At 40.0% G+C, this 19,468-nt stretch overlaps 4 protein-coding genes, 1 long non-coding RNA gene and 2 other non-coding genes across 9 annotated transcripts in view; 6 read left to right on the forward strand and 1 right to left on the reverse strand.

Moving 5' to 3' along the window:
* Positions 1–49: 49 nt before the first annotated feature.
* Positions 50–5,115, forward strand: glb1l (galactosidase, beta 1-like). The gene is made up of 16 exons (XM_019882427.1): positions 50–159; positions 487–653; positions 741–891; positions 1,133–1,193; positions 1,268–1,362; positions 1,452–1,632; positions 1,712–1,770; positions 1,858–1,979; positions 2,782–2,822; positions 2,915–3,033; positions 3,128–3,202; positions 3,608–3,694; positions 3,772–3,885; positions 3,972–4,103; positions 4,479–4,697; positions 4,768–5,115. The coding sequence occupies exons 1-16, from the start codon at positions 100–102 to the stop codon at positions 4,966–4,968; spliced, it is 1,884 nt and encodes a 627-aa protein (XP_019737986.1). The 5' UTR covers positions 50–99; the 3' UTR covers positions 4,969–5,115.
* Positions 5,116–5,154: 39 nt separating this feature from the next.
* On the reverse strand, positions 5,155–11,370 carry ankzf1 (ankyrin repeat and zinc finger peptidyl tRNA hydrolase 1). Of its 3 annotated transcripts, none has more exons than XM_019882424.1 (16): positions 11,280–11,370; positions 10,456–10,594; positions 10,281–10,375; positions 9,979–10,081; positions 9,679–9,890; positions 9,445–9,554; positions 8,922–9,075; positions 8,323–8,545; positions 8,108–8,206; positions 7,261–7,431; positions 7,064–7,171; positions 6,314–6,590; positions 6,052–6,163; positions 5,809–5,976; positions 5,654–5,724; positions 5,155–5,565 (listed from the first exon to the last, which is right to left on the reverse strand). In XM_019882424.1, the coding sequence occupies exons 1-16, from the start codon at positions 11,280–11,282 to the stop codon at positions 5,439–5,441; spliced, it is 2,172 nt and encodes a 723-aa protein (XP_019737983.1). In that variant the 5' UTR covers positions 11,283–11,370; the 3' UTR covers positions 5,155–5,438. The 3 variants fall into 3 exon arrangements, with proteins under 3 accessions (XP_019737983.1, XP_019737982.1, XP_019737984.1); XM_019882423.1 differs by having other exon boundaries at positions 7,249–7,431; XM_019882425.1 differs by lacking the exons at positions 5,155–5,565; positions 5,654–5,724 and having other exon boundaries at positions 5,871–5,976; positions 6,044–6,163; positions 7,249–7,431.
* LOC109523345 (uncharacterized) lies at positions 10,603–14,328 on the forward strand. The gene is made up of 4 exons (XR_002169744.1): positions 10,603–11,160; positions 12,711–12,769; positions 14,004–14,107; positions 14,231–14,328. It is a non-coding gene; the product is annotated as an uncharacterized LOC109523345 (long non-coding RNA).
* Positions 11,748–11,820, forward strand: trnak-uuu (transfer RNA lysine (anticodon UUU)). The gene has a single exon. It is a non-coding gene; the product is annotated as a tRNA-Lys (tRNA).
* trnak-uuu (transfer RNA lysine (anticodon UUU)) lies at positions 12,277–12,349 on the forward strand. Its single transcript has one exon. It is a non-coding gene; the product is annotated as a tRNA-Lys (tRNA).
* Positions 14,329–14,945: 617 nt separating the features above from the next.
* LOC109523272 (high choriolytic enzyme 2) lies at positions 14,946–16,694 on the forward strand. Its single transcript, XM_074895037.1, is given in 6 exon segments — positions 14,946–15,360; positions 15,420–15,486; positions 15,489–15,588; positions 15,995–16,075; positions 16,077–16,109; positions 16,195–16,694. Coding segments are annotated over 6 exon segments (693 nt in total). The 5' UTR covers positions 14,946–15,087; the 3' UTR covers positions 16,334–16,694.
* A 127-nt stretch (positions 16,695–16,821) lies between these two features.
* Positions 16,822–19,468, forward strand: part of igf2bp2a (insulin-like growth factor 2 mRNA binding protein 2a) — a 50,283-nt gene continuing 47,636 nt past the window's right edge. Inside the window, exon 1 of the mRNA XM_019882508.1 lies at positions 16,822–16,928. The gene's annotated coding sequence lies outside the window, so the exon portion shown is untranslated. The remainder of the gene's footprint in view (positions 16,929–19,468) is intronic.

Genomic DNA, 19,468 nt, shown 5'->3' on the forward strand with positions numbered 1-19,468 from the left:
GCTGAGCCTACGTCCTCTAAAACCACACTATAATGCTTAACACACTAGAAATGGACAATTTTTAGCTCTTGTAGAGGGGGACGGCAATCGGCAGCCAACATGTACGCGAGTGTCTTGTTCTTCGTCACAGTGAGCTGTGCGTGTTCTACTGCCCATGGGGTAAGATCGAACGTGCAACGTGTAGCTTTAGCTTTTCTTCAAGGAACCAATCAATCAAGGCAATCATCTTAATTAGTTTGACCTAGCTCTGGGTTTATAACAATGCTAGAAGTTATTAATTGCTACGCTTTATTCTTATTTCATGTGTTCAAAATGGGCCTTTCCAAATATTCTAATTATATGCAGAAAAGGACATATCCCCCCCCCCTTGCTAGCAAATGACAACAACAAAACATCTTTTTTCAAACTCAGACTAATTGAAAAAAAATTTGATAAATCGCTCGAACCAAACCTGTCAAACTTTCAGAACATGTTCTTGTCTTGCAGTTGTCTGAGAGATCCTTCACAATAGACTATAAAAACAATTGTTTCCTGAAAGATGGGCATCCCTTTCAGTACATCTCTGGCAGCATTCACTACTCCCGAATCCCACGCTTCTACTGGAAGGATCGGCTGCTCAAGATGTACATGGCGGGACTTGACGCCATCCAAATGTAAGCCTGATGTATCACAAACAGCTTTGAGGTCAATAGTGTCTACCAATTTGATGGTTGTTTTTTTTTTTTCATCTCTGCATGCAGATATGTTCCTTGGAACTTCCATGAAACAGTTGAAGGAATCCACAACTTCACAGGGGACAGAGATTTGGAGCATTTCTTGGATCTGGCCAATCAGACGGATCTTTTGGTGATTCTGCGTCCAGGACCATATATCTGTGCTGAATGGGAGATGGTGAGAAATCGCTGTTTGTATTTTGTTAAATTCTACAAAACTGTTAAGTATGGAGGGCTCTTATGTCAAACACCATCGATTCATATGTGGCCAACCTCTGATTTGATTGAATTTTGAAATATCCCATAGGATAGATTGATTCAAGTCAATCTGTCACCATCACAAAGCTTCAAACCAATGCCAAAACTTCCTCGCTGTCTGACCCTACGTCAGCGACCAAAGCTGGATTTTTCTCTTACAGGGTGGGTTGCCAGCATGGTTACTCCAAAGAAACAACATTAGACTACGCTCTGCTGATCCAGGTACAACATACAAACATGTAGGAATACAAATTTCTTTGTTTGCTCGGTTGCTTGAAATTACTTTTGTTGTCCAGTTTATTTGCAGGCGGTCACTAACTGGTTTGCTGTTCTCCTCCCCAAAATGACACCCTGGTTGTATGCTAATGGCGGAAACATCATCAGTGTCCAGGTAAAGGAAGAACTGCAGTAGTTTCCTTGAAGGCCCCCCAGGTACAGTGGAACCTCCAAATCCGTTCTGGCTCCCACTGTCACTGTCAGGTTGAGAACGAGTATGGAAGCGACTACGCTTGTGACCACAACTATATGCGTCACCTACGAACTGTGCTGCAAGTTTATCTGGGCAAAGGCACCGTCCTCTTCACCACTGATGGCAACACGGACAAGGAAATGACATGCGGGACTCTGGAGGGATTATACGCCACTGTGGACTTTGGCACAGGTTGACCTTTGGGGAATTGTCTTGATGTAGAGCGTCTTTAATAGAAACTCCAAAATTTGTGCTGTCTCTTTCCTGTTAGGTGACAACATCACTGAAGCCTTCAACAGGCAAAGGCGGTTTGAGCCGCGAGGTCCTTTGGTGAGTTGTAATAGAAATTTAAAGTTGCCGTGTGTCGCGACGTGTACAGAAGCACAGAAGTGAAATGTGTTTTTGATGACGCTGCAGGTCAATTCGGAGTATTACACTGGTTGGTTGGACCACTGGGGTGATGAGCATGCCATGGTTGATACTCAGAAGGTCAGCAGAGGTTTAGCAGAGATGCTAAACATGGGCGCTAACATTAACATGTACGTCCACACAAACACAATACTTTTTTGCCTACAGTAGAACCTCAGGTCGAACACAATCTCTCCTGCTCGTAGACCTCTATTTTGTTTGAAATTGAAAACAATTTAGTTTAGCTAGGGCTGCGCAATAAGGCTTTATATTAAAACGTCTGATTTCCTTTCACCAAAATTTGGACTTCCAATTCAATTTTCCCACTAAGTGACGATGGCAAGATTTAAAAGTTTTGCTCTGTCTTACCACTTCTGAGATTTTCCTTTTTCCTCCTGATACCAAAAAGGCTTTGAAATTATTCAACTCCCACAAAATCAGTTTTTTTGTGTTTTTTTGGGGGGGCGGGGGGTTGCATGCTATGTTTTTTTTTATTTTATTTTATTGTTTTTTTTTTTTGTATTATAAAATCTAACTGAAGGGTTAAACATTTTCTGGACTTTATATCTTGTTCCAGTTATTCCTTATGGAAGGATTTAACTTGACATGGAAAAAAAAATAATAAAATATGATCAATGATGACTGATCAATTTAAGTGAAAGGAACATGTTGATGTAATCGTTTTTTATGAAATGGAACCTTGTGATAAGACAACAGTGACTGTACATGTCAGCTGGGACATGCTCTGAACTATGGAAGCCACACACAAACACGTCCTGACAAATACATTCAAAGCCATTGATGAAATTGATTAATTGACCAACCCTAATACAGGCAAATGTTTTCAGACATTTTAATGAAATAGGGTTGAATTACATACACAAATTGCATTCCAATTAGATAATGACTTTTTACTCCCCCCCCCCCCCCCAGGTACATGTTTGAAGGAGGGACCAACTTTGGCTACTGGAATGGTGCGGTTTCAATTCACTGCTTGTAATTACAATATTTAAAGTCATGTCCGTGTTTCTTTGTTCACTCATCTCTCGTCACTCCTCGTGCTAAGGTGCTGACCACGACACCAAGTTCCGTCCGGTGGTGACGAGTTACGACTATGACGCCCCACTTTCAGAGGCGGGGGATCCAACAGAGAAGCTGCTGGCCATCCGAGATGTCATTAAAACGGCATGATGGATTTACACGCCACCTACACCGTGTTGATGTACCACCTACGCTTGTACACATAGTGAGACACAACATTGTGTTATTGTCGCTGCAGTTTAAGGCCATTCCCTTTGGACCCATGCCACCTGCTACTCCCAAATTTGCCTATGGCTTTGTTATGCTAACAAAGGTACGTTTTTTTTTTGTTTTTTTTTTTAAATACCTCCTACAAGCATTTTGTTATTTGTCAAACCACAAGTTGTATTGGGTATCATTTTTCTGGGAAGCCATTTTGGATACGCAGGTGCATCTCAGTGAATTGGATTAAAATTCATTTGCAGTGTTTCAGTCACGTATTTAAAAAGTGAAACTCAGCCCACAGAATTAAATATTTCGTCTTTTTCTTTTTATTTTATCATTTTGATATTTATAGCTTCCAGATAACTCCTTTATTATTAATAGCAATCTGTAAAGCTAAAGCCTATTCAGATCCTAGTTTGCAACTGTACATTAATTGATTTTATAGATGACAATCACACATTTTCCAGGGAGGTTTTTGATGCGCTGCCTTTCACGCAAACATTTTCTTCCCCAGGTGGGCAACATCAGCAGTCTATTGGACACATTTTCTGTGGGGCCCGTTCAATCGAAATACCCTTTGACTTTTGAGGAGCTCAAACAGGTAGCGTCACTCTTGTCACGGAGGGAAGTCCCCTGGCTGCTGGTGTGTCTCATAACTAATGCGTCATCTGTGTTCAGTTCTATGGATTCGTGCTGTATCAGACCACATTACCCCGGGACCTTACAAAGCCCACGCTGCTCATTTCTCCCTTGAATGGCATTCGTGACCGTGCGTATGTGTCCGTCAACGGGGTAAGCCCTGAGTCACGATGAACTAGTGTTACAATACAAAGTCAAATCATTGTTGAGTATTATTATTTTTTAAAATATGTAAACAGGTTTTCCAGGGTCTATTGGAGAGAGACACCATACTGGTGATGAACATTACTGGACGGCAGGGGGATATCATGGACATCCTTGTGGAGAATATGGGCAGAGTTAACTTTGGGAGCCATATTAATGACTACAAGGCAAGGCTACAATACATTGTTTGTCCTATGAACTTGAAAGTCTGGCAAATGCAATGTGCTTGACAGGCATTGTAAAACTAAACTAACCAAATATCGTATTCAAAACGGACTAATCTGACAGTTCGTGTTTTAGGACTGCTGTTTTGGTTAGCGATGGAGTTAACCCTTGGGTCATCTTTGAATTGAGAATCACATCTGTTTCTTCCTGAGGGGAAAAAGGGATGCATCTGCTTGAGCAGAGCCATTTATTTAGACAGCTGGAGGATGTATCAAGCATCTAATTGAAACACGGTGTCTATTATAGAAGACACCATTAAGGAAAGGCTCCGATAACCTGAGCAAAATGATTTCAAGAACGAATTGCATCAATTCCAGGGTGTCATCGGCAACCTAATCCTGGGCCAAGATGTACTAACCGACTGGAAGATGTACCCTTTGGACATTGACGGCGCCATTGCTGCTGGTTGGCCTCACACGCTTAGGCTGCACGAAGAAACAAACAGACCTTCTATTGGACCAACCTTCTACATGGGAACATTGCAGCCCAGTGGTGTAGCGTGGGACACTTTTCTAAAGCTAAATGAATGGAAAAAGGTAGTATGACACGGTTAAAAATATATACTTGCCTATCTTGATCCACTTTTTATTATTATTATTTTTTTAGGGTCAGGTTTGGATCAATGGTGTAAATCTGGGGCGATACTGGCCAGCCAGGGGCCCGCAGCAGACCCTTTATGTTCCCGGACCCCTGCTCAGTACCACCCTGCCCAACAACATCACGGTGCTGGAGCTAGAAGAGGCGCCAGTACATTTAAGGCTTCTCTTCATGGACCGACCTCTGCTCAAAGTTGCTGATAAGTCGTGACAATAATACACAGTCCATGCTTGTCGCGTCCATTTTAAGATTGTATTACCTTGACCTCTGTTGTTTTGTACAAACCCAATTCCAAGGAAGTTAGGGCGTTGTGTTAAATAAAAACAGAATACAATGAATGATTTGCAAATCATGTTCAACCCTATCTTTAATCGAACACACGACAAAGACAAGATATTTCATGTTCAAACCAATAAAATTTGTTTGCAAATAATCATTGTGTCTCCGTTTTGCTCTTCATAGTTTAGCACTTGACAGTCCAACACTGATGCAATGACAATTTAGTTTTACCCCTGAGAGTAACAATGAATCTTTTATCAAGAGTATTCATGTATTTTTACAAAAGAGATGCGGTTTAAATCTGTACTTTCTGTGCTCAACACAGATCTGTGATTACACTTGATCTTTGACCAACCTCAAAGGGGCAGAGCCATATAAGAAGTACCTTCCTTTTAGAGTCTTTAGCTCTTTCCTGCTGGAGTATTAACTTTGCGATGTGCTTGCACGCAGCGAGGGCTGCAGAAGGAGAAATCCAGGTACTGGAATGGGATCTTGCCAAGCAGAGACTCTCCACACAGCCAGCACCTCCTAGTAATAGACCGTTCAGCAACACAAAAAGGGACAAAACTGACATTTGGTGGACATTTTGCGTCACCTTGTGGATATGGACACATACTTGATGTTGGAGAGGCTGGCTCCAGTTGCAGCGACTTGTTCTGCCAACCTCCTCTCAGCTGCCAAAGCTCTCTGGTGTTCAAAAAAGAAACATTTGCGACATGCTGGAATTACAGGTAAAATGAGTTTTAAATAGACATATGTCCAAGAAGTCACCTTTTCGCGATCCGATAAAGATGCAAACTTCTTCTTTTCCTCCAGTTCCATTTGCTGTTGTCTCTTCTCCTCCTTTTGTGTCTTCTCACGTAATTTTTTCAGCGCCTTTTGAGCCTTTTTCTTCTCCGTCTTCATTGATTCAATCTCCGCCGTTAATGGCCCGGGTACCTTTCGGGAGCGGAGATACTCCAATTCTGTTTCATTTGCATGCATGTGTCAAAGTTGACGTGCTAACCTTCTTACCCGAGCCTTGTTGTAGTCATACTTGTCAGGATTGTCACCCATGTATTTACGAAACACGTTCCTCGTGTCCTTGTCGGGGCTGACGTTATATGGGGTCTGCCCTTTGTAATCACTGTGGGAGAACCTTGTGTTACAGCCTTTTCCCAAAATGGATGAATACTCCCTTCAAACTTCTATCAGATAAACACTCAATTTTGGGGGGATTAAAAACAACAACAACAACAACAACAAAAAAAACAATTCTAATAAATGATATTCCTACCTGCATGCCGGGTCAGCTCCAGCATCCAGCAGCAGCCTGACCACAGCCTTCTGAGCAGCTGCTGATGCAACATGCAGCAAAGTGAACCCCGAAGAGTCAATGTGCTTATTAAGAATAGTCAAAGGACTGTCGGTGTCTACAGCCTCTCTAACTGACAGCTCCCGAGGCTCATCGGAAAGATGGAGGAGATGGCACAAGGCAGCTACGTCCCCAACCTTGCAGGCTGTGAAGAGGGCATCCCTCAGGCTGTACTCACATGATGAATCCTCCGTTGCTTCTATTGGACGAGAAGGTATGCTAGTTACAATGCGAGCACGAAACAAAATCATTTCTTCAATATGAAATATCCATCCATTTTCTATAGCGCTTGTCCTTAGTAGAGCCGCACCGCCGCTCATCATCTTGTTGCTTGCTGGAATTAGACAACAATGCTAAAACATCCATCTGTATGCTAGTTACAATGCAAGCACGAAACAAAATCATTTCTGCGATATGAAATATCCATCCATTTTCAATAGCGCTTGTCCTTAGTAGTTCTGCAGGTGAGCTAGCCACACGCCGCTCATCATCTTGTTGTTTGCTGGAATTAGACAACAATGCTAAAACATCCATCCATCCATCCATTCGTATAAGCACTACCGCTTATCCGGGGTTGGGTCGCGGGGTCAACAGCTTTAGCGGGGAAGCCCAGACTTCTGGAATTTCGATTCAACATTAGCGGTGCCATTGCCACGATAAATGTAAACTTACCCTCCAGTTGTTTCTTCTTCCTATTCTTGTTCTTTGGTTGTGCCTGCTGAGCGGCGCCATCTTCCTCATCGACGTCGTTTACTTCTGCGTTACTGACGTCTCCCGCGTCTGAATAAGAATGATTATTTGTATTAATTTTACAATTTATTCATACCAGATGTTTGAGTTTGCATTATGAAACGTACCGTTTTCTTCACATCTGTTTTCCTCTTCCTCCACCTTCTTCTTCCTCCTCCTCCACCTCTTCCTATGGTGTCTAGAGGGTTGGATGTCAAACTCCTTGAGGTCCTGGGTTCCAATGGTTGACTCCACCATCTCAAACTGGATCTCACCTCTTTCCTCCACATCTGAGCTGCTCTGGGTCTCTTCTGCCGAGCGAGGTACAAATAAGAAATTCACCATGGTAGTGGTATAACAACACGCTTCGTGACCCTTCATGATCCAATACAAGGTCTATGTGACTTCTGACGTTTCTAAAATCATTAGAAATGCATTGTTGTCAATTGCGAGAATTTTCAACACGGTACCTTCTGTATGTTTTTATTTTTTATGATAATTTCAGTATTAAATGAAAGTAGTCTGTTCTCTGCCTGGTGAAAAAGCATTTTTTTTCTGCAATAACCTCCCACTAGTATATTCTATATGGTTAATTATTTACAATATTCATCTCTGAGTGCAATGTCATATAAACATTGCTACTTGTTTATAAACTTCAATGTATAAGATGTATAATTTCTTATACTGTATTCTGTGTATATTTCTAAAAGAAATTTGTCTTATTGTATTAGTATTAAATATCAGGTGCATCTTGAGTTCGTTTGGGGGAGGGGGTTGTTTGTTTGTTTGTTTAATAACATTAAAGTTGGCAATGACCCAAATGGAAACCAACATCTAAAAGAATTTGTCCTGGAGGGGAAACGGTAGAGATCTGACTGACACTGTCAGAAACCTTTTCGCAATATATTGATTATGGTAGTTGCCGTTTGGAGCAGTGTAGAACTGCACAGGCTCATAAATACAGCAGTTTCTGATATCGAAACTCGCCTTTCTCTTGTTCAGTCCTCAGTAAGGCTGCAGGTTGGTCAGTCTTCTTCCATGCCTTCTTTGATACGCTGCTGAAACTGGACATGTCAGTGTCCTTCCCTGGATCAAGACATTGCGTGGACATTATTGTATCATTCAACCTTTGTTTGACAAAAAAAAACAAAAAAACATGCTGTACACATACAGTACTGTACAAGTATAATAATTCAATTTACCATAAACATGAACTGTGGCGAGCTCATTGTGTACCCGCTGTACTTCCCGAAAGGTTGCCCTGCGTGTGGCGAAGGGAATGCTGCGGACTCTTGAGTCCTTTTTGTCTAGTGGACTTGTGCGCCCGCCAAAGAAGATAGCCTTATTGTAGCGTGGGGCTCGTACAAATATGGCAGATGCCTCCTTCAAATGATCGCTCCAGTTCACCAAGAGATCCTGAATGTCCTGTAAAAACGTAAAAAAGTGTGCACTCAGCTATGAAGAAACCAGGGGGCAGGGTGGGGCGATCACTATGATTCCCGGATTGGATTACATACAGGAAACACTAATATTTAACACATTTCATCTCAGGTTACCGGTGCACCTCTAATTTGTTCATATTTCAAAATTTGTTTTCCCATAAGAAATAATGGAAATTGAATTAATCTGTTCAGGTCAAATTGTTCGAAAATAACTAACTGTTCAGTCTTAACAATGGTACGAGGGTAAAATTACGAAAGTGGCAAACTATGCTGATGGCGGTTTGAACGTGAGTTTTTGTGCGACCTTTTCCAAAGAGGATGGCAAAATTGTAAAACTGCACAAGTTGTGTTATAGTTGCCTTGACAAGCGCTGCCTCATTGTAGCGTCTCAGAGTGGCTCCAGCAGACTTTGGTGCGTGACTCCGGTTTTGAGAATCCTTGAGTCCTTGGCCGGTGCCCCTCTTGGCGCGCACAGTGTATCGGTGGAAGGTCTTGTGCTGAAGGACTTCTTTCCTGAGAAAGAAAAACAATAATGTTAACAAACATTGGACAATATGAAAACTATGGAGCCTGTTGGCTTCACAAATGGAAAGGGAAACTGTAATGATAAACGAATAGAGTTCTCTAAATGTTCTGCGCTTCTGTTTGCATGCCAGTGTGCCAGCAGTGAGCAAAATAATGCGGCCTGGATCCTGTTGTACTTCTTTAGACAGCAAACAAGTTGATAATGAAACAACAGCACCTTGGTGTACTCCGTTTTGTTTCAATTCCTTCAAATCAGAACTAATCGCCAGCCAATTCCACACAACTGAAATAGTTTTTAAGAATCACTTGATCAATTGATACACCCATCCCTACTAAGGTGACAAAAAACGAGCCTACCCTTGGAACACAGCGCCCGCAAAATGGCCACCGCCTGTCATAAGGATTATCCACAGTGTCCTCTTGTCGATGGATTTTAAGCAGACCTCCAAACCTTGCTCTTCATCTGACTGACCAAATAAAATGATAATTAATAAAAGTAAAAATCCGTAAATCTTCACAGGGTCTTCAAAAATTTGAGAAAATTGGGTAAACGGCCTGAAAAGGGTTCTCCACTCTCGTCCTAAGTCTTACCTTTGCATTTAGAATGCAGCGATAGACTGTCAGGTACTGTCCCGCTGAATCCTGGAACAGCACTTTGCTGGAGAGCCTTCCTGTCATTAAGCTAGTATCATCCGAGTTGTCATTATCCCCGCCAGCCGCGCTCCGGCCCGTTTCGCCCTCATCCCCATCTGATTCCTCCTCCTCCGAGTCAGTCTCTGAACCCGAGATACTTGACAAATCTCCTGTACGGTGATAAGTACAAAACAGTAGGCAGGAGTAGAAGCGACACATAATGTCAAACTGTAAGCTACACTGATGGATTTTCCTTACCAGCTCCAGTCTTCCTCTCAAATTCCTCAGCTGTAACTGGCGGCTTCCTTGACATCTTAAGTCTCAAGTTGAATCGATGCCAGTCGAGCTTATAGTGTTCCATCTGAAATTTTATATACATTGTATACCAGCAAGTTGTGCCGCATGGAGACAATGATGTTTACACAGCATGAGTAAAAGCACAAGTGAGCTACGATGATCACTCCGTGACTGTTCCTGAACCAAAAATTTTCATCAACCAAGGTAATTTTCCCTTGAAAATACAGTTTGTAAACCGAGGTGCAACTGTTTTAAGCGTTTACCTGTTCTTCACGGTTCATGAAGGAGCATCTGCAGGCGGAGCAGGCCATCTTATCAGGGACTTCTCTGACATCCTTGGTCGCTTCATCCTCAAACTCTGAAAGCAATGAAGTCCAACAATGCCAACAGAGTATTATTAACAGAACATGTATTGTGCAAATACGACATTTTTTATACTTTCTGAGGCCGGCTCGCCGTTAGCACCACTTTGTTTTAGGATGGAGTTAACTTCTTTAAATCCTGTTAAGGCCTCATCTTGGGTGGACAAGTCAAATATGGAGCAGTGGTCTGGACTCACTGGTTTCATGTCAAACACCTGGAATGACATTACGAGGAAGAGGCGTTTAAGGCAAGGAAAGTTTATTTGCGATAAACCACAGTCCTTCACAGAAACAGCTAACGATTAAAAACAAGTGTTAACACAAAAATGACAAAACTCAGAGATTATCAAGTTCAAATAACGAAATAACAGATGCTGTAGATGAAATTAAGATTTTGATTTATGAAAAAGCAGAAGTGAACAATAAAGTTTCCAGGGCGGATTGAAATGTTCCTTTTTTCCCCTCTACAGTTGAGGCGCGTTGAAACAGGATGCTGCTTCAATCATTGTCTTTAGAAAAGACTCAATAAGCCTGCATCCGACGTACGACTACGTGAGGGGTCTCATAGTGAACTAGAAAGTCTTCCGTGATTTAAGTCCCAAGAACATTTAGCGCTTTGTAGACTCGCACTGAGATTTTAGAATCTTTGACTGACAGGAAGCAGGTGTAGATTTTAACTCTTTCAAGTAATGAAAATACAGTGTGATGTGTGCTGTTTCAGACAAAACACGATAAAACACGTCTTGGAGCTAGTCATTGATTGCGATTGATCCAACCAAAGGTAAATACATAAATGCATGTATATCTAACAGGCTAAGGTCCAGCATTAAAAACAGCTACTCACGGATGAATTCATATTTCATCAAGAATACAATTCATACTTAAGCCCAGCCGACTTACCATTTTTGACACGAAATTTACACTATTGCATGACGTTGACGTCAGTTGACACGCCAACCGTTACTTCCTCGTTTTGTTGTGTTTAAAGCAGATATTTCAACAGCGCCTCTACTGGCTGGCATGTCGATGCCCCCCCCCCCCGTAAAGCACTTTTTTTTTTTTTGTTTTTATCGTGGTGTTATCTAATAGTTGTGTATAACGTGTGCAATCATAGTAAAATATGTACTCGTAACGTCTTGTTTAACTTTTACTGTACCTTTTGGAGGAGTGCTTCTGACAATCTCTCGAACAAATCACTGCCTTGACTCAAAAGTGCCAGCCGATGCCACTGTCCATGCTGAGAGCGAAGCCTTTAAATTTCAGTCTTCTTTGGGAACAAAGGAGGTCCCAGGGCTTCAAACATTCCTTATCCAATCTTAGCTCATAGTCTTCGTATTTTAATTATAAATTACTGGCCGTTTCTACAGAGCCCGGATAGCTCAGTCGGTAGAGCATCAGACTTTTAATCTGAGGGTCCAGGGTTCAAGTCCCTGTTCGGGCGTTGAATTTTTTCGTGTATGATCATGTTCCAATCCAAATGCAATACATTACAGTATACCCCATTTTGTCAGATTTCACATGGCATAAACCCATAAGTGTATACCAACCACCATATGATGACATTTAAGAAAAGCTCCCCCTCAGTCATAATGAGGACATGACACGGTATCGAAAATGGAAACGGATTGAATTTGAAGTTGAACAAAATTGAACAGAAATCCCAGTTCATCTGTCCTTCCCTTTGTAGAGATTTGTGGTCACCTCAAAATCGTCTCGAACAAATCACTGCCTTGACTCAAAAGTGCCAGCCGATGCCACTGTCCATGCTGAGAGCGAAGCCTTTAAATTTCAGTCTTCTTTGGGAACAAAGGAGGTCCCAGGGCTTCAAACATTCCTTATCCAATCTTAGCTCATAGTCTTCGTATTTTAATTATAAATTACTGGCCGTTTCTACAGAGCCCGGATAGCTCAGTCGGTAGAGCATCAGACTTTTAATCTGAGGGTCCAGGGTTCAAGTCCCTGTTCGGGCGTTGAATTTTTTCGTGTATGATCATGTTCCAATCCAAATGCAATACATTACAGTATACCCCATTTTGTCAGATTTCACATGGCATAAACCCATAAGTGTATACCAACCACCATATGATGACATTTAAGAAAAGCTCCCCCTCAGTCATAATGAGGACATGAAACGGTATCGAAAATGGAAACGGATTGAATTTGAAGTTGAACAAAATTGAACAGAAATCCCAGTTCATCTGTCCTTCCCTTTGTAGAGATTTGTGGTCACCTCAAAATCGAAATCCACGTGCATCCGAGGTCATTTCTCTACGTTAATTGCCTCCACTGCTAACACACGGACTGACTTAAGCCGCTTACTTTTTTAAATAGGTGAGAGCATGGTCAAGGGGAGGTGATGGATATGATCATCAAAGTTAATGATGTCCAAGGTAAATTGATAAATGATGTCTTCTTGACGTCAAAAGAGGTCAAATACAGCATATAGAAAATTTGCTGTAACAGAAGGCGTAACATTTATCCAGCTCTGCCTTTTATACAGAATACAGTGAAACAATACTTCTGTATGGGTGAACGCATTTGGTAGCAAGCAAATGATATTTACAACTACTGACTCTGAGTTAATTAACACTTCTCAAAACGTAGCCATGTTGTTCGTGTAATTTGTCATTTTACTGTAGTTACTTTTTATTTCGTTTATTATTGCTTTTTTAATTGCGGTGATTTTATTTCATTTATAGAGAAGCTTTGTTATTTTTTATTTCTTATTTTATTGAACATGCTTGATTTCAATTTTATTTTATTAGTTGTAAAAAATGTTTAAGGTTGCTTTTTTTTAATGTTGTTTGAATACATGAGGTATTTGTTGAGTGCAAGATAAAAAAAAGTCACTCAGTATTGTCTAACACAGTAGAGCAAACTACAATCTCAAAATAACTGTTTGGCCTACTCTTTTTCTGTACGACACGAATACTGAAATAATTACATTTAAAATTAACCACAAAAGCTCATAAATGCTATCATTCACAAGGACAATCCAGCTACGAAGATAGTTATATTTTTATTAAAGGAAGATATAATTTTAGTTAGTTTTGCTTTTTTAAAAAAGCATTTTCATGTGTATTTTATTTCGTTAACGGAAATTTTTCCTCAATTTTAGTTGACGCGAATAACGCGACTGAGGATCAGGGTACATACAAAAGTAGATGGCAAGATGGATACAAGGAAAACCAGCACCATCTAGCGGGAAACCTCACACCCTGCCTCTTAATTAACTGTAATATCATTCTATACAACTATCAATCCAGTCCGCCTCACAACAACAACAACAACAACAGAACTACAAAACATCTTCACATTGACGCCTACGTAGAATTTAGACTCCTAACAGCTGGATGTTTTGTAATGTGTGAAGAAGCCATAGTACAGGGCATGCTCACTATACCTGAAACTATGACACTAATGCATCAATCATAATTTCTCTCAATTTCAAATAGATCACTGGAGGAACTATAAAAAAAAAAAAAAATTAAAAGTGACACACAGGACCTGCCCTATAACTATGATTCCATCTAGCATTTTGGTATGTGACGTTTACACAAAGATTTATGATTGTATATTGAGTTAAATTGTGATATTTAACATGTTTGTATGTGCATTGTGCAGCTATGCCTACTCATACATCATTCCTGAGAACAGGCATGTCAAGCTGAGCCAAGCATCAACTCTGAGTCACACTGACAAGTTGAAAATCAACAGGCTTTCCCAATGTGAGTGCAAACAAACAGAACATTAGTATTCAGACCTTATTTATGGACTCTTAAGTCGCTACGACTCTGAAAGCAGCATGACAAGTATTTCTGTTAAATGTTGCGTTTGATCTCTTCCCTCAGGTGGCGATGAAGATAAATGAGGTGAATAGAAACAGCATAGTGACAGTTTAAGTGATAAAAAAAAAGCACCATCAAATCCTGAATGCAATTTAAAATAAAGTTTGAGTCCAAGTTTTTGCTCCTTTAGCTTGGTGCATTTGATCGTAGTTAGGTCATCTTGTACACTCATTTTCTTCAAAAATAATTCTCCTTTCACATATAGTAGAGCAACAAGGAATGCTATGTACTTTATTGTTCAAATTTCTATCGGAGTACTTATACGACAGCGTTGAGATTACGGTGAGAAAAAATATTGTAGCTTGGCGAACATGTTAAAGATTTGGTTGTATGATTTTTTTTTTCCTGTTAGCCGCCAGCTTCAAATGATCCTCTTTTATGCTAAATATAAGTAGGAAATACATTATGATATTTCCCCTTCCCATGCAAGATCAAAATATTAGGAAAACCCATATAATCGAAGATCTATTACGAGTGCTTATCAAAAATTTGGCACTGGAAAAGATACTAATGCTCAGTTTTGAGCTGCTAATTTAACGATAATTCATTATTAGCTGATGTAGCATTGCATAACTATACTGAATCATACTGAGAGGTGTTTCTAATTTTTGATTATTTTAGTTGTATGGAGGCGCAAAATATTAGAGACCGTTCTCAGTATGATACAGTGCAAATAAATTCTAATAAACATCTTGATCAATAATTATCTCTTAAACAACTATAACATCTCTGCAAATGTAGAATTATTTGATACATCTCTTGCATTGGATCACATTTGAGGTACGCCTGACAAAATAATACTGCAATGTCTTCCCGCATATATGCTTACCAATATTTTATCCAAAAAATGACTGGTTTCCATGCCAGCCAAACACAAAATGATGGACTCTTTTCTCTTGGGTACACATGCTGAACCTTTAAGTGTCTTATTGTCAAAAGTGCTGAATCTTACATGCTGTAAATACACAATGCACTCAAGGTTAACAACACGACAATGTGGAGTAGAATATACTGTTGATGATAACATGGACATCATCACCATAGAAACAGAGATGGGGGACATTTCCTTGGGAATAGGTATTCAATTTGTTCCACGCTCTCATGAGGCCAACTTCCTTGAAATACAGATACAGGTCCATGCGATTCCTCTTCTATGTCGTACTTGGGTCTTCTGGTGAATGAGAATGATGAGAATTATCTCTTTGCACAAAGTTGATGGTCATTCCTTGGGTGAACCGGATCATGCCAGGCTGTCTCCCTAGGTGTATGTTGTCAGGAATGGCTGTGCACGGACGGGTTCATGAGTACGCTCCATTTGTGCACAAGCGGTCTCGTTCAGACAGATGTCTGAATGTCACTATGTCACTATTGTATCGGATGACGTCATGCAATGTTGAGATTCAGTTTACAGTGGAACATCTATTGCCCCGCAGCGAGGAATAAAGTTTTGGGGATCTGAAAGTCGAATGGACCCATTTAGAATTTGATCACAAGTCAAGTGAAAATTTTTGGTTTACACTTTGTCATACAACAGGTAACTTTTTTCGACGTGTATGTCTGTTAACAATGTTAACTTGTTGTTTAAAACATTGTAGAACAGTTACTGGTAATGGTTTTATGATGGCGACACTGGAGCTCATGAATTTGATGTCTATTATTTCAGTAAATCTCAGTAAATCAGTTGACCATTTTTCTGAAACAGATTTTACTCTACATCAGTGGTTCCACATTAATCCACAGTTCTTAACACTATTAAAAGTCTAAAAGAATGTTCATCTCTCTATCTTTATGAAATTTGGCATGACATTTCCACCACTCCCGCAAGCATGAGACAAACAACCTCAACAGCATATGATTATAACTCTGTCATGAATTATGAAAGGTGAGCAGGCCTGCCATGTATCAATAAAACAGCTTTTACATTTTAATGTGATTATAACCGTGTATTAATTATATCCCCGACACAGATATGCCTTCTCTGAAGCTGGTGGACCAACAATAATCCCCAAACCAGATCCTTACATCCCAATTGGGCAACGGGATGGAACCGGTGCTCTTGATACTGTATTCACAAGACAAAATGTGCTGTGTAGCTGTGGCAGGTGAAGCGAAACAGTACAATTTTCAATTGAAGATTTCATTTGTTTAGTAGCGCCTAACGAGCAATAGTCCTTTTGGATGGCGAAACAGACTGAATAGAAAGCAGTATCATTTGTCACATGAGTTTTCTCACCCTTGGCTTCGTTTTTACACTTTATAAAGTTTTTGCAGATGTTCTTATGCGGAACTCATCATATTACTTGATCTCCACGTGATAATTGTCACCTCTCTACTTGTGTTTTTCTACTTGTGTTTAAATTTACTGACTGTACAGATGCCACGTCTCTTACTTTGAGCATGCTCACTGGGGCCATCATTGTTCATTATATGTTACGTGTATTTTTATCACATTGAACTGTGTTAGCGCAGCGAACTAGTGATTTCTGGCGGAGTTGGTGCTATTTTTGGCTGGACGATTTTTGTCTGTCCTCTGTAACTGTTCAATAAAGCACGTTGAAAAAAAATAACATGACGTCACCACGTTGTAGCACCCATTCATGTTTCAGCCGCTTCTTTTAAAGTAAAGTTGGCCAACAAAGCCTCTCAAAAGTAAAAGACTATTTAATTCAAAGTGAACGACGACGACGACAGTGCCACTTTGGTATGGTTGTGTTAATTTTATATCTTTAAAATGGTCGAAATGACATATCTTGAGTCGCTCAGCTCAAGCTAATTGTCTTGAAAAGCTAGATTTTGAGCAGCTGTATATTGTAGTCTCTCGACTCTGTTCATTTTCCTGCATCGTTTTCAGTGTTTCCACGGCACAGGTTTAACATTAGAAGACCCTCACGGCACACCACAACCCCCCCCCCTCCTCTTCCCAAAAAAACAACAACAAAAAACCTGACTCCTTGTTTTACTCTGATCTAAGCCAGTTTAGTTGAACGCAAAGCTTTTATACTGTCGCATAAATAAGAGCTTTGTTGAATGTACCTTATGCTATCTGTTTCTGTCACTATATTAGATGGCTAAGATAGATGACCTTTTATAGCTGAACATGGTTAACCGCACTAGGGACTTTGGGCCTATAGCAGACCAAAACTTTACCAATTTAATTAAAAAGCAGCTCAGCGTTGGCTAAATTAATGTGACATTAATAGCTGTCTTGCTTTCACTAACAACCAACTGTTCCAGTCAGCACTTCACCTTTTTGTGGCTTTAGTTTATTTATTATGTCTGTCCTTTTTGTTTCAAGCAATTTCCGTTTGCTAACAGTCATGACTATAGCTAATTTTAGAATTATCATTTCTCTTGAATTGAACCAGAAGATAAGTGGTAAATTGCATCCGAATTAGTTGTGTATGACTAATTGGATTGAAAATTTTTAGAAATGTGATTTTTCTACTTCAAATCCTTTACGTTTTTTTTTTCCTTGAGCATGCTCTCTGACAGTGAATTTGGCTGCAATTCTAAATGTCAAATTGCAAATGAATAGCATTGCAACAGCAGGACATTTAGGGCCAATTGAACTGCCAAATCATATCACATGATCATTCACGACAAAAAATATTTTTGGATATACCAAGCGAGAGGCACCTTTCAAAATGGAAAAAAAAGCCATCATTGTCCCCCAAGATGGTGCACCACCACAAGGGTTCCTTGGCATTCAAAATCAAACATTTCCAGACTCATTCCACCAATGTATACTGTACATTTCTATACTTTTGTTACAGAAGAGTGGCCCACTGTAAAAAAAAAACAAAAATAAATAAATCTATTTTGGGCCTAAAACAGAAATTGAAGTTGGAAAAACTTTAAAATATAAATAAGTGACATGTATGGTAACAATTCATGCAACAAAGCAAACAGGTTGTTTTTACTTATATATTTAAGTTGGAGTTAAATAAAAGGGACAACCATTCTCTAAGCTCTTTCGTGTAAAATACACGAAAGCCAATTTTCGCAGCAGCGAAACTTAAAACCTTTAGTTTATTTGCTATTTTGTTGCCTGGAAATTTTGAGTTCACCCTACATTTTTTTTGTGTGTGTTAATGCTCCCCAAGAAATAGTGTTGTTGATTACATAAAACTTATTAAGCCAGCAAAGTGGTTAAGACAGAGTCAACAGTACCGTCTTGTTGCTGCCAAGTCGTGTACTAATTTCGCCTTGTTGTGTTATACAGTATGTATTTTTAAGAATTATCATGACATTAAGATTGTTTTTATTTGCTCAGTTGTAACAATATTTTGGCTGAATGACATTTATTTATTTATTTTGGAGATCGTCCATACGTTATAGCAGTGGTGGGCGAGTCTGCCATACAGTTCTAAAATACTTTGGCAAGAAAGCCTCTTGCTAAAAATCAATTTAACTCCCAAATATTTGTTTGGACAGCACCATAAAAAACAATAAAATGTAAATTTAAGAAATTGTTTCCATATTTATCTTAATAGTGTGATACTGTATGTGTGACAAGGTAAGTTTCAATGCATAAAATCAATGTTCAACTACAAACTACTCAAATCTGAAACATATAACATTTGTATGGCAGCCGTTTGCATGCAAGTGTATTTTGCTAATTTAAAACCAATGACATTAAGTTTGGAATGTGATCGATTTGAACAACGAAAATCCCTTCCATGCAACTATCTGACAAGAGGTAAATGCTTTTTCTTTTTTTTTTACGCGGGTGTCATGTTACTGTCTTAGTGTCTCGACCCATTGAAAAGAAATATCCAAAGATTGATAGCCCCTTTAATCGAAACAAAACACAAATCTATTTATTTTCATGAAAATACAGTATGTGTGTGTGGGGGGAGGGGTCTTTTTCTGATCACCCCCAACCCCAAATCGATGAGAAGATGCCATAAAATGCCACCCACACTGCTGACCATCTTTGAAGACTAACACGCTGACCCCCTTGCCCAAAACATGGACCAGGGTAGGATGTAAACAACCCACTCCAGTCTGTTATGCCATTGACTTGATTTTATCACCTTATTATAGCTTCATTGGACTGCAAGCAACCATTTTGAATCCACACAATTCCATTTAATTAAGTCGGTTCTGTGTGTGTGCGTGTGTGTGGGGGGGGCGGGGTGTATGACGCCCCCCCCCCACACACACACACACACACTTCTACACCCCCACGCAGTCATTCTGCAGCTGTAGGGTGGCAGGACTGTTTCACAGGGGGGGGGG

Source organism: Hippocampus comes, unplaced genomic scaffold (genome assembly GCF_001891065.2).
Source record: "Hippocampus comes isolate QL1 unplaced genomic scaffold, H_comes_QL1_v1.1 scaffold111, whole genome shotgun sequence".
Lineage (NCBI taxonomy): Eukaryota > Metazoa > Chordata > Actinopteri > Syngnathiformes > Syngnathidae > Hippocampus > Hippocampus comes.

What these genes read in the sequence shown, in the direction of transcription:
- glb1l (XM_019882427.1), top strand. Translation starts at nt 100, where the DNA reads ATGTACGCGAGTGTCTTGTTCTTCGTCACAGTGAGCTGTGCGTGTTCT. An exon ending in CGTGTTCTACTGCCCATGGG is followed by an intron (nt 160 to 486) that starts GTAAGATCGAAC and finishes CTTGTCTTGCAG; the next exon opens with TTGTCTGAGAGATCCTTCAC. An exon ending in CACTGTGGACTTTGGCACAG is followed by an intron (nt 1,633 to 1,711) that starts GTTGACCTTTGG and finishes CTTTCCTGTTAG; the next exon opens with GTGACAACATCACTGAAGCC.
- ankzf1 (XM_019882423.1), bottom strand. An exon ending in ATGAGGCAGCGCTTGTCAAG is followed by an intron (nt 8,546 to 8,921) that starts GCAACTATAACA and finishes ACGTTTTTACAG; the next exon opens with GACATTCAGGATCTCTTGGT. An exon ending in GAAGAAGAAACAACTGGAGG is followed by an intron (nt 6,591 to 7,063) that starts GTAAGTTTACAT and finishes CTCGTCCAATAG; the next exon opens with AAGCAACGGAGGATTCATCA.